Raw genomic sequence first — 11,536 nt, forward strand, 5'->3', positions numbered from 1 at the left:
ACCATATGGCACACGACACAAAATACATAACACACGACACGACACGACACGACACACATCGGTGTTGGTGTGACGCCAGACGCACGGAAACAACGCAACACACGTTGTACCTCCCAAGGCGGCGAGCAGCGAGTCGCTGATGTCGAATCCGGCCTCCCAGAAGAAGGCCCAGACGAAGTGCTGCGAGTTGTTGTGGACGACGGCTGACAGGCACAGGCCCGCGGCCACGGCGTGGTGGAAGCTGCACGCAAGCCGGCCGCTCATCTTGTCGCGCTCGTCGGCGGGCAGGGCGGCCCACCACCTGGCTCCGGTCGCCCCACACGCCACCCGCAGCACCAGTCCCACCACCACCTTGACCACCTGCAACACCAGAGCTGGCGGCCAGAAAAAGAACGAAGAGCAAAGAACGAAGAGATGAGCGTGGAGACCAACCGGGGGGGGGGATGGTTGCACACCAACGCACACGGTGGCGGAGGCCAGCGCGGCCACCAGACTCATTGGCGTCTGTCCACCTTGGTTGAACGGGGACTCTCGGTATGGCATGTTATGTTGTGAAGAAGTGAGCTTGGCCAACTGTCGCATTTGCTAATGGTTAGTGGTTCAGGGAGGTGAAGCGGAGAAGAAATGAAGAAACGCTGCTGATTGGACGATAACGGGAACTGTTAGGGAACGTGATGCTTTGATGCAGCAGAGAAGGTTCAAAGGGAGAGGGCGGAGGCGAGACGCTGCCTGAGCTTGGCGGCCTCCTCGGTGGACTCCTGCGCGGAGGGGAAGCGGCCATCGAGTTGACTGAAGGTGAACATCTTGTACTCCCAGCCGCCCTTGCCGGTCTTGCCGTCTGGAAGAGATCGGAGCGATACAAATGATGAGCCGTCGTTTGCGTGGAGTGTGAGACGCGCGCAGTGGTTCCGTACCAAAAATGTTCTGAAGGTTGGTGGGCAGAGAGTACTTCCTTCGAAGCGACGACGGATCTTCAATGCTGAGATCGGTGAGTGGCGTGAACCTGTTTTGTAATGGACACACACGACACACGACCAGTGTGAGCGTTCCGGGCGTCTAATCTTCTTCGTTTCTTTCTTTATCGCTCGGGGATGAACTGAAGGCATACCTGGAGTCGGCGAGGAAGGACTCGTTGAGGAGTTCTCGCATGAGCAGCGTGAGGTGCTTCTGGTTGAGGTGGCGGTTGGGGTGCTTGTCGCCCACGAGCTTCAACCATCCGGAGCGGGCGTCGTAACGGGTGCCGACGAGGTCCGCGAGCCTCTGCTGCACGGGAGGCGGGAGGCTGAGGGACGGCACGTGAACCTTCAAGACCACCTTGCGCTGGAGGAACTCCCTGCGAGCAAGGCTGCCCATCGTCACGTCGGGGTCCTGTGCGAGAAATATGGCTCATTTAAGTCAAACGCGCACGCACACGCACACGCACACACCGCACACGCCAACACAAAGCGAAGGTGGCCGCACCATAGTGTAGCTGTGGATAAACTCGATGGCGGGTTCGCCTGGGATCGGCTCGTTGGCAAAGACCTTCTTCTTCGGCGACTCATCGAAAAGCACCTGCGCAACACACAAGGCCCACGGCGTGAGTTGCATTGCACGCAACGAATACGAGGCACCACAATGGCACGTGGGCTGTTACCTTGACGTGCTCCTGGAGCTTGTGGAGCCTGGCCTCTCGCTCCCTGGATCGCTGCATGGCCTCCTGGAACAGAGAAAATAAAGCTGTTGTAAGCAGCTGCTCAAGATGCAAAGCTGCATGGACTGTGCTAGAACATACCTCACGTCCGCCAGTCACTGTGTGTGTGTGTGTGTTTGTGTGTGTGAGCAACAAAATAGAACTGAGAAATAAGCATTGGAAGAGGAGTGGCGCGTACCCTTGAATCCGCCTTCGCCGGGCTGGTCGAGGCCGGGAATGTCCTGGAGTCTGGACTCCCAGTCGATTTCGTCCTCCTCGGCCTCGTCCTGGGCGCCTCCGCCCTCGGCCGTGATGAAGTTGATCACGTCCTCCTCGATCGTCTCCTCGGTCGCGCCGTCGCGAATGCGCTTCTTGAGGCCATCCTGGAACTTGTCGACCTTGGCGCGCCATTCGGCGAGCTCCTGCTCGGTGGCAGCGGCAGTGGTAGTGGTGGGCTCAGAAGCGGCGGCGCCGCTTTCGGGCTGCGCCTGCTCTTGCGGCTGCCCGGCGGGCATGAGAGCGTCGAGCAGAGCGGCGTGCGACTGGTCCTTCTCGGTCGGCGGTAGAACCGCGTTGAGCAGATTGGCGATCTCGTCCTCGGTGCCCTTCTGCTCCGGGACGGCGGCCGGCTTCTTCTGTGCATCGTCCTCGAAGAGCAGGAGCACGCTCTCCTCGTTGTCGTCGATTTTGTCGGCGATCTCGTCGATGTCAAAGCTCTCAGCGGCCGCCGACGCCTGCCCGCCGCTCTCGACGCTCATCAGCGCCTCTGTGGAGAATGAAGGGGACCAGGTTAGGGAACCAAGCATACGGATGCTGTCTCCCCGGGGCCGGCGCCATGGGTAGTACCGCGAGTGGTGGCCTCGTCCTCCTCGGGGAGAAGGCCGTGCTTCTTGAGCTGCTCCCGCAGGTATCGCAGGTTGCGTGCCCTGGAAGTTAGAAAAAAAAACGCCAGACAGTGAGTCGAGGCATCATTCAATGAAGGGGGAAAGGGGGAGAGGGGGATTGAACGCCGGCGCATACCTTTGCTTGATGTGAGACAGTTCGAGATCTTCCTTGGTCCAGGCGCGGGGCGTCCACTTGCCCTTGAAGCGAGCCGGATCCTACGCGCACGGGTGCCAATTACGCATTGGGGGGGGGAATGCGGTGGCAGGGGTGTAAGTGCGATGCGTGCGAATCAAAAGAAGAGGAGATCGGCATGTGAAGAAGGGGAGGGACTCGCGCACCATCTCCCAGGTTGCCAGGCGAGCCTCCTTTTCCTGTTCTCCTTCCATCGCATCCGCGAGGTCTGCGATGACGGAGCAAATGCGCCCAAGTGAGCAAGAAGCGACTGCGTTGGTTGTTTGGGGGGGCTGTGGGTCCGCGCACCAGAAAGCTGCTCCTCGGCCGACATGTTGAGCGTCTCCCAGACGTCGCCTTCGGCATCGGCCTGGTTGGGGTAGTCGCTCGGGTTCTCCGGGTCAAAGAACGTGTTCCACACGTAGCCGTCATCTGAACGAGCAACGAAAGAGGGGGAGAACCATAAGGACCCCATTCAAGTTTCTACGATTCAAAGCCTCCAATCTTAGGCGTAGATCGGAGGGGGGGTAGGCAATGACTTACGCTTGTGGGGGACCAGATTCTCGACGTGCTCCCTGGTGTCGCCAAAGAACTCCGGGTAGAGCCTGTCGTAGATCTCCTTCTCCGAGTGCGTGGCGATAAAGTTGAAATACCTGCGCAACACGGACGGGGTCAGCGCTACGGCTTCGGCGGAGTCGAATGACGGAGAGCTAAAGGGGGAGAGAGCTGTACTTCTTCAGTTCTTCGCCCTTGACGCTCATGTCGGGGACCTGGTAGGGGTAGTGCAGCGTCTGCAAGAACACTGGTGTGCGGATTGCGCGTCAGCGACTTGGGCGTAAAAGAGAGGCCAGAATGAGAAGAAGGCGCGCGCGTACGCTTTCTCTGCCTGTCCTGCTCCAGCTCGAAGAGGGTCTTCTTGCGATCGTTGGGCAGGAGGCCCAGCTTCTTCATTTCCTTCTTCGCCTTCTTCGCCGCGGCACGCTCGCTCTTCTTCTGCTGCTTCTTCTCTTGCCTGAAGACGAGATGCCCATTCAGTACAAGGCAGCAACAGCACACATAGCGCGTGAGGGCGCAAACACTGCAGCGCTGCCAGTCCCATAGAGGGGATGCGTACATGACGTTCTTGTACTCCTGCAGGAATGGTCGCTCGTACAGGATCTTGAAGACACCCATCTCCTCCTTGAAGCGCTCTTCCTTGATCTTTTGTACCTGTTACAACCGCACAAGCCAAGTGGCACGTTTCGCGTGAGGAGATGAATGAACCTCTTCATGGGGTTTTTATCAACAATTTTAATCTCTCAAGCAGCGCAATTTATGAGCATGATGACCCCAGCCCCTGGGCAGGGTCTGGTTGCCGATCGGAAATTCCATTGTGGGGATGGAGGCGGAAGATTTAGAATGCGTACCGTGGGGAAGGCAAAGGAGAGTCGGAAGTCGAGCGTGGCTCCATCAGCAGCAGCGGCCGGCACTTGATAGGTGGAAGGGTGGGGCTCGGGTGGCGGACTAGTCGCGAAGATTGTGAGCGGCGTGACCGGACCCTTGAGGAGGTGCTTGATCGAATCGCTCGATTCCTCCTGCTGGGTCATCTCGTGCGTGGCAGCGTAGGACCTCGCATTCAATACCAGCGCCCCCGCGGAGCGTTGCTGGCGCTGGAGATGGTGCTGGACATGCGGCAGCCGGGCCGCACTGTGGCGAATCTTGGCGCGAGAGGAAAGCATTGTCTTCAACCTCTAGAGTCTTCTTCTCCCCTTCAAGTTCCAACAAGAACGGCTTGGACGGAAGGTAGCGAGATCAACGAAATTAATCGATCTTTCGTCTGCTCCGCAAAGCAATTCAAAAAGAAATTTTAATTTCATTGATATTTTCTTGTTGTACACTTGTGCCGCTTGGCGAGCATCACTTGCCGTGGGGCCGTCGCGCCGGGGTGTCCTCGCCTGAGCGCACCTGCAACCAACAACAAGACAAGTGAGCCGCCAGCCGCGAATCATACTCACCCGCCACGAACTCAGGTACCTGATCGGTACGGCCTTGCGGCTGTTGTGGGGGTGGAGGTGCGGGAAGGAAGAGGGAGCGAAGTGGCGGCAGAGTTGTCTGTTGCGGAGGAGCAGCGGCCAACGATTGCGCTGGTAGTGGTGCAGGTTGCCGAGGAGGCGGAGGGTGTTGAAGTGGCGTCAAGATCGGTCCAGGCGGAGCCACTGTTGCGCTGGCGGGCGGCGGTGGCAGTGGCGCCGCCGATGGCGCGCTGGTCTGCTGAGGTGGTAGCTGAGGCGGAGCGGGGTAGAACCAGGCGGGCTGAACGCCGCCCATCACCAGCTGGAGCAAGGTAGCGCCCTGCTGGAGCGCGGCCACCTCGTTGGGGCCGATATGACCCTGGCCTGCCCGCTCCGCCAGACCGGCAATCGAGCCAGCTAAGGTGTTGACCTGCGTGACAGTCCATGACACAGTGGCGGAGTCAGAGATTAGCTTGGAGGCCCTTTTCTGGCTCGCCATGGCGAAATTTCGATAAATGGGCCAGTGTGGATTGGCCCCCCCGTCGTCGTGTGCTGATAGGCAACTCGGGTTGCACGTCGGAGTGGACTTATCCGCTGATGAACTTCGCTCACTTTCTTTGGCCTCGGGCGATTTAGGGGCAGCACAAAGGCGAGGGTGACGGTAGTTGGTAGGTACCGTAGCCCAGTCGCTGTTGGGGGGGAAGGTGACGTGCGTGCCGGCGAGGTTCTGCACCATGGCGGCCACCACTACTTCCGGCGGCGTGGCGCGTGGTAGCGCCGTAGTCGCCGCTCCGACGGTGCCCGTAGCAGCGATTGTAGTCTGGGTGGCGGGCGACTGATAGTCTTGTGCTTGCCGGGGCATGTGCTGTTGTTGATGTGCGGGCAGAGAAGGCGTTGAAGATGTAGAAGAAGGAAATGTTGAAGTGTTGGATGAAGGTGGAAGAGGAGTGGTGGCAGTGGAAGTAGTGGAGCGCGTGCGTGAAGAGATGCGAGGCGATGTGCGAGTCGGTCGCGGCGGCGTTGAGTGAGAAGGTGAGCTTGAGATATGTCTCTGCTTCCCTCGGCGGCCGGATCGAGAGGACCTCGGCGAAGAAGAGCGCGTTGTTGATGTAGGAGCACCGTCATCGAGGGGGATGGTCGATTGATTCGAAGCCTCTTCATGGATGGCGGCCAAGAGTGAAGCCAAGGGTTGAGAAGGAGCTGGGCTTGGCTTCGCGCCCTCGTCCTCCTCCTCTTTCTCTTCCAACATCCTGTCTCCTTCTTCATCTTCTGGGCAATCTTTGGTGCGCACCTTGCGACGCTCGCGCTCCTTCTCGTCGGCGCCTTCGGCATCGTCAGGAGAGGACGGCCACCGCCCGCGCCGACTCATGGTGGTGGTGGCACACTCGCTTGTACGCTCGGCTTGAGTTGCGAGCTCTTCTCGCAAGCAGACGCGCCAAGGAGTTGCGGATCGCCACAGTAGGCAGTGTCTGAAAAGCGCGGCGGTGTGAGGTGAGCACCTCACATCGGTTCACGCAAGAATAACCACAAGATGATGAAGATGAGAACAAGAAGTGATAGGGTTCGCCCGCCCCTCATGTAGAGGAGGGCTGCACTCTAGATGATGGCGTACCACGGTTGTTGTGAACACTCGACTTCTGGACTGAAAGAACGAAAAGCGAGAAAGAATCAAAGCGAGAGCGGAGAGTGGCCACGCTCTGCAGTCTTCTGTTGTGACGAACGAGAGGAAAAGTACTAGAAGGCGGGCGGAGTGGCACGGCGGCGACAGGAGGAAGGTCAGACACTGGCGTGTGCTTCTGGCTGCTGCGCAGGTGGGTTACCAAGAATAAACTAACTAACTGCTTTGGTACGCTCTGGATTTTTCCGGTCGAGTTAGCTGTATCCCACACAAGCCGCCACGTTCATTGGGTGATGGCCAGAAATAAAAATCCCAGCGCGTATTCGAAGAATGGCGTGGTCTTTGCGCATCACATTCTTGGGAGCGTAAAACACGGGACGCCAGGACCCAAACAGCGTAATGTCGACATTCGGAACCTGTAACATACGATCGACATACTGCATCTGCACACCGTGCAATGTAACCAGCCCCAAAACCGACAAAAGCCGAAGAGCCGCGTAGTTTTTACTGGGCCTTCGAGATTGTTGTTGTTGAGCACCACCAGGAGGGAATGAACTGGAGTGTCTACTGCGAGTTGGTGGCCTCGGCCTCGACGACGAAGGTGGAGTCGTAGACGGACCTCTTGAGGACGCCGATGAAGGGCAGGCACCTGTAGCGCTCGTCGTAGTCCATGCCTGAGCACACAACGTGCACCAAGGCAGTGTGAGTCACGTGAGAGTGGTGATGGTGGCATTGCGCGGCAGTTGTTGAGTACCATAGCCCACGACCCACTTGTCTGGAATCTCGAAACCGATGTACTTGATACCGAGCTCCTCCGGAGCAACCTGGCCGACGCAACAAACGCACGCCTTGTGAGTACGTCATCTCGCTGGGCCTTGGGTGCCTGTCTAAAAGGGCAATTTCCATTCGAAAGCCCACAACAAGACGAGGAGGGAGATCCACTGGTACCTTCAAGCGCGAGGGCTTCTCAAGCAGGACGCAGATCTCCAGCGAGGCGGGCTTGCGGGAGAGCAGAAGGTTCTTCAGGTAGCGCATCGTGTAGCCGCTGTCCACGATGTCCTCCACGACCTGTGTAGCGGTGCACGTGGCCACGGATGAGCAAATCGGTGCTCACCCAGCGTAAAGCACCACCAGAAGAGTTCTCATTGTTGATCAATGATGAGCCAACCAATTGGGCGTGGCATGCTTGCAACCACTCAAATCGAACCACGTCACCAAAACAAAGTGACACAGCAGAGACAAAGAGGAGGGAGAGAAAGAGAAGTTTCGTACGACAACGTGCTGACCCTCGATGGAGGTCCTGGTGTCCATCACGATCTTGACGGCACCCGAAGAGACGGTGGACGAGCCGTACGACGAGACGGCCTGCAGAGAAAACGATCATCGGTAAGATGGAAGCGTTCGAAAGAAGAAAAGAAAGCATCAGCCTACACTATCTCGTTTTTGGCGGATTACTCGCTCGCGCCATTGTCAACATAAATCGGCGAAATACGAATACTAATTTCGACTATGAGAACATGTGCAGGCCAATCAATGGGCAAGAATCGACGAGGATGAAAGTGTCATCCACGGATGTATCGTGTGACGATGGCAAAAAGCGAAAGCGAACGTGAAATTTGAAATGGAAGCCTGGAGGCGGGAAGCACCATGAATTCGATCTTGGCGTCGACGTGCAGGCGCTTGACAAGGTCGGTCATGAACATGACGGAACCCTTGAGGATGCCAATCACGACGATGCTCTTTCCCTTGTACTCCTTGTTAATCTGCTCCGCGAGCTGACGAACGCGGGCCTCGATGGCACCCTCCGACACGAGGACCTCCTCCATGTCCATCATCTGTTCAGAGAACGATCCGCTCCTCGCTCTGGCCATTTTGTGATGAAGGGAGATTCTAGACAAGAAGATTAATCTCGGTCGGGCGGCAGAGATGGAGAGCACAATGCGATGTAAATTGGTCGGCGCGAAGGGAGTCTCAAAAGGAAAAGAGAAAATAGGAATATTCTTAAATTTTCTCACCGCATTTGCGGTTATATCCCACCACCCCCTTGCCCTTTGGTTCGACAAGGCGATGGCCTTGGGAGATCTGCCCTTGGTCTCCCGCGTGCCACCGCGCCTTGTCGAGGTGCACAGTCCAGTCCAGTCAGGTCAGGGTCCAACCAAGCCTCGATGGCACGTAGTCACCGGGAGATGGTGCCAAGAAGAACATGTTACTTTTTTGTGTCGACCCCGCGCAGGTTGGGCGCGAACGGGTACCCTCACCAAAACAAGGGCAGACAACACCTGACGAAGAAGAGAGTGGTGTGTCGGCAACAACACTGCGGCTGCGAGAGAGAGAGAGAGAGACCAGATCGAGATAGACAGCAAGTGAGAGGGGTTGAACGGTGACGAACTGGACTTTTGACGAACACGCACGAAGGAGAAGAGGAAGTGCGGAGAAGGGAGAGAGAGGAATGGATCAGAGCGCGCGGGAGGCGGTGGTGCTGGAGGGCTACCTTCAGCGGAGGCCCACCAACAAAGCGCTGGTGAAGCGTTGGCAAACGCGGCACGTCACCCTCACGCGGTCCTCCCTCACCATACGAAAGAAGAAAGATGGTAATCCCTCATCTCTCCCGCCACCAGCCAGCACATCATTCACAATATTAACATATAAAGATATGAAGATGGCGACCTCACGATCAAGCCAAAAACAAAAATAATCAAAAGAGAAAGATGGCACGATGCCGGCTACGCCCGGAAGAAAAAGAAAAATAAATAAATAAGGCCACAGATTAATAACAGCACAGAACGGGCAGCAAGCGCAAACAATCAACTGAGGCACGAGTTGCTGCCATTGCGCCCCTTTCGAATTTCTCTACTCTCTATTCCCCTTCTGCAACGCCCCGCCTGGCTGGGCCGCACCCTGCAAGCACGTGTTTGAAGCTGACCGCTGGTCCACGTTGTGGTGAAAACACGCAGATGCCATACCGCAGACGTCAGTGTCGCTGTCGCAGATCGAGGGCGTCAAACTGGCATCAAACAAGCGATCCGCGTTCGAGGTCATGTCGCAGGGCGCGGTCCACTCCTTTGCCGCGGAATCGGAGCGCGAGGCGCAGCAGTGGGCCGACGCTCTGCTTCGCGCGCGGGCCAAGCTGCAGGCGACCGCCGCGCCGTCGCCCCTCTCCATGACGTCAGTGCCCTTGTCGCGCGCTCCCTCCCTACTCACGCAGTCACAATCCGGCACGGCGCCCCTCGGCCTCGACTCGTCGGGCCACCTGATGGTGCCCCCGTCGCGCATGGGCGGCAGCGGGTCGCCCGTGCACGGCTTCGGGCGCATCATGAGCAGTGATGGCATGAGCCAGCTGTCGTCATCGCAGGCCTCGTGGTCCGGCAACTCCTCCTCCACCGACTCTCGACACAGCCCGGCCACAGGTGTCACACAGCCACGCCAGCCCCTCTGAACTTCTCGAAAAGAATGCTAACAATGTTGTAACTTGCGTGGCATGCGCGCGACACACAGGCGTGGCGCTGGTTGCGGGCGAGCAGATGATGTACAGCACGGGGGCGAGTGGCGAGGACGTGCTCTTCACGTACCACTCATCGCGTAGTTGCCAGGAGGCCATACTGAAGGCCACCAACTACCGACTCATCCTTGTCACCAAGGTAAGTGCGCCACGCCACGCCACGCCACGCAACGCAACAACCGGCCAGCTCTTGACGCGTTTCTCGTTCCCGCGCAGGCAAAAAGAAAGAGCGTGAGCGTGCCGCTGGCGCTGGTGATGAGGGTTACGCTGGCGCGACACGAAGAGCGGAATCTGCAGGGCCTGGCCCTCACGTGCAAGGACTTCCGCACCATCACGCTCTATTTCATCCATCCCGAGCACCAACTTAACCTCTCCGCGCTCCTCAAGCAAAACCTATTTCCGGCCCACATCTTGTGCGTGTCCTCCTTAAGAAATGTCGTGTGTGTGTGTGTGTGTGTGTGCGCGCGTGTGTGTGTGGTTGTCCTGCGTGCCCTCTGCTCACTCGATCTTTCGGCGCTCAACAAAGTGATCTCTTTGCCTACAAGAACAAGGAGCAGTTTGGCGCCTACCAGACCAACCTGTCGGGCTTCAGCCTGTACGACCCGGAGAAGGAGTTCGCGCGGCTTCAGCTGTCGGCCGACGAGTGGCGCATCACCAACAGCAACTACGATTTCCGGTTCCCGCGATTCCCCAACCAGTTCATTGTGCCCGAGAAGATGAGCGACGGTACGGCCGGCTACTCATTGGCCATCCCATTGGGCCATTATCTTGATCACTCATTAACATTCTTTTGCATATGAACAGACGCTATCAACACCATGTGGAAGTCGCCGTTGAAGTGGCGGCGATGGACCCTCGCGCTGTGTTGGCGCAGCGCACAGACCAAGGCGTGCCTGCTGCGCTCGGCCAAGGTGCTCGTGGCGGAGGAGGCCCGAGGTGTGACCGCCGACTTTGACGCCGACCGAGCGCCCAAGCAGAGCAAGGACGCGCGCAAGCACCGCAGCATGCTGCAGCAGCTCCTGCTGCTCCACGAAGACTCGCGTGCCGTGCACGTGTTCATCACCAGCATCGGCGCCAAGAAGAAGTCGCGGTCGGATACCGCCGCGTCGCTGTCCTTCATCAAGGGAGGACCAAGTACGTCTCGCCCCCTCCTCCTCCCGACTTTCCATTTGCGTTCCTTGCATTCTTCGGTCAACTCACCGGTCCTTGAAAATGAAATGTGTTTTCCTTGTTTTGTGGGCTGCAGGCAAGGCCAAGCGTATAGACTCGGGTACGCGCATCACTTATCATTCCACTGCTACGACCAAGCGTTGGTTAATCGTTGAGTGATGATGATCATATATATATGATCTTGTTATGGTTGTAGACGAGGGCCAGATATTCAAGTACAAGACGCACCTGTTGCAGCCGGCCGAGGTGGAGGACAGTCTGGTCAAGCTCAACGGCCTGATCGCGTCCTTTGACCCGCAGCTCTTCATGTCGCACCGGCACGAGAGTGCGAAGGAGTGGCGGCGCGCCGCCAACTCGTCCAAGTGGCTCACCGGCATCAGCCAGCTGTTCGCCGCCGCCGATCAGGTGGTGACCCATCTCCAGGCGTCCAACCCGGTCGTGGTGATGAGCCAGTTCGGCAACGATTCGGTTCCGCACCTCGTCAGCCTTGCGCAGGTACTCTCCCGTACCCCCGCTCGCCCCGGCACGGC

At 58.0% G+C, this 11,536-nt stretch overlaps 4 protein-coding genes across 4 annotated transcripts in view; 1 reads left to right on the plus strand and 3 right to left on the minus strand.

Annotated features, from left to right (window-relative positions):
* The window catches only part of ACA1_214220 (uncharacterized protein), a gene marked incomplete at both ends in the record, with an annotated part of 1,412 nt that extends 914 nt beyond the window's left edge, over positions 1–498 (minus strand). The window contains 2 exons of the mRNA XM_004337009.1: positions 111–374; positions 456–498. Of these exons, the coding sequence (XP_004337057.1) occupies positions 111–374; positions 456–498 (307 nt within the window). The remainder of the gene's footprint in view (positions 1–110; positions 375–455) is intronic.
* Positions 499–698: 200 nt separating this feature from the next.
* Positions 699–4,314, minus strand: ACA1_214330 (uncharacterized protein; the record flags this gene model as incomplete). The annotated part of the gene is made up of 15 exons (XM_004337010.1): positions 699–838; positions 915–1,003; positions 1,109–1,368; positions 1,462–1,554; positions 1,637–1,719; positions 1,872–2,370; positions 2,519–2,567; positions 2,693–2,772; positions 2,896–2,933; positions 3,038–3,160; positions 3,272–3,381; positions 3,411–3,438; positions 3,604–3,740; positions 3,843–3,937; positions 4,135–4,314. 15 exons carry the CDS (start codon positions 4,312–4,314, stop codon positions 699–701), a joined length of 2,004 nt encoding a protein of 667 aa, XP_004337058.1.
* A 2,587-nt stretch (positions 4,315–6,901) lies between these two features.
* On the minus strand, positions 6,902–8,208 carry ACA1_214340 (hypoxanthine-guanine phosphoribosyltransferase; the record flags this gene model as incomplete). The annotated part of the gene is made up of 5 exons (XM_004337011.1): positions 6,902–7,011; positions 7,092–7,161; positions 7,286–7,405; positions 7,610–7,702; positions 7,984–8,208. The coding sequence occupies 5 exons, from the start codon at positions 8,206–8,208 to the stop codon at positions 6,902–6,904; spliced, it is 618 nt and encodes a 205-aa protein (XP_004337059.1).
* A 1,166-nt stretch (positions 8,209–9,374) lies between these two features.
* ACA1_214350 (uncharacterized protein) lies at positions 9,375–11,299 on the plus strand (the record flags this gene model as incomplete). Its single annotated transcript, XM_004337012.1, has 8 exons — positions 9,375–9,506; positions 9,543–9,744; positions 9,833–9,975; positions 10,053–10,249; positions 10,363–10,562; positions 10,641–10,970; positions 11,083–11,106; positions 11,208–11,299. The coding sequence occupies 8 exons, from the start codon at positions 9,375–9,377 to the stop codon at positions 11,297–11,299; spliced, it is 1,320 nt and encodes a 439-aa protein (XP_004337060.1).
* Positions 11,300–11,536: the final 237 nt, after the last annotated feature.

This window comes from Acanthamoeba castellanii (genome assembly GCF_000313135.1).
Source record: "Acanthamoeba castellanii str. Neff unplaced genomic scaffold scf7180000084758, whole genome shotgun sequence".
Taxonomy (NCBI): domain Eukaryota; phylum Discosea; order Longamoebia; family Acanthamoebidae; genus Acanthamoeba; species Acanthamoeba castellanii.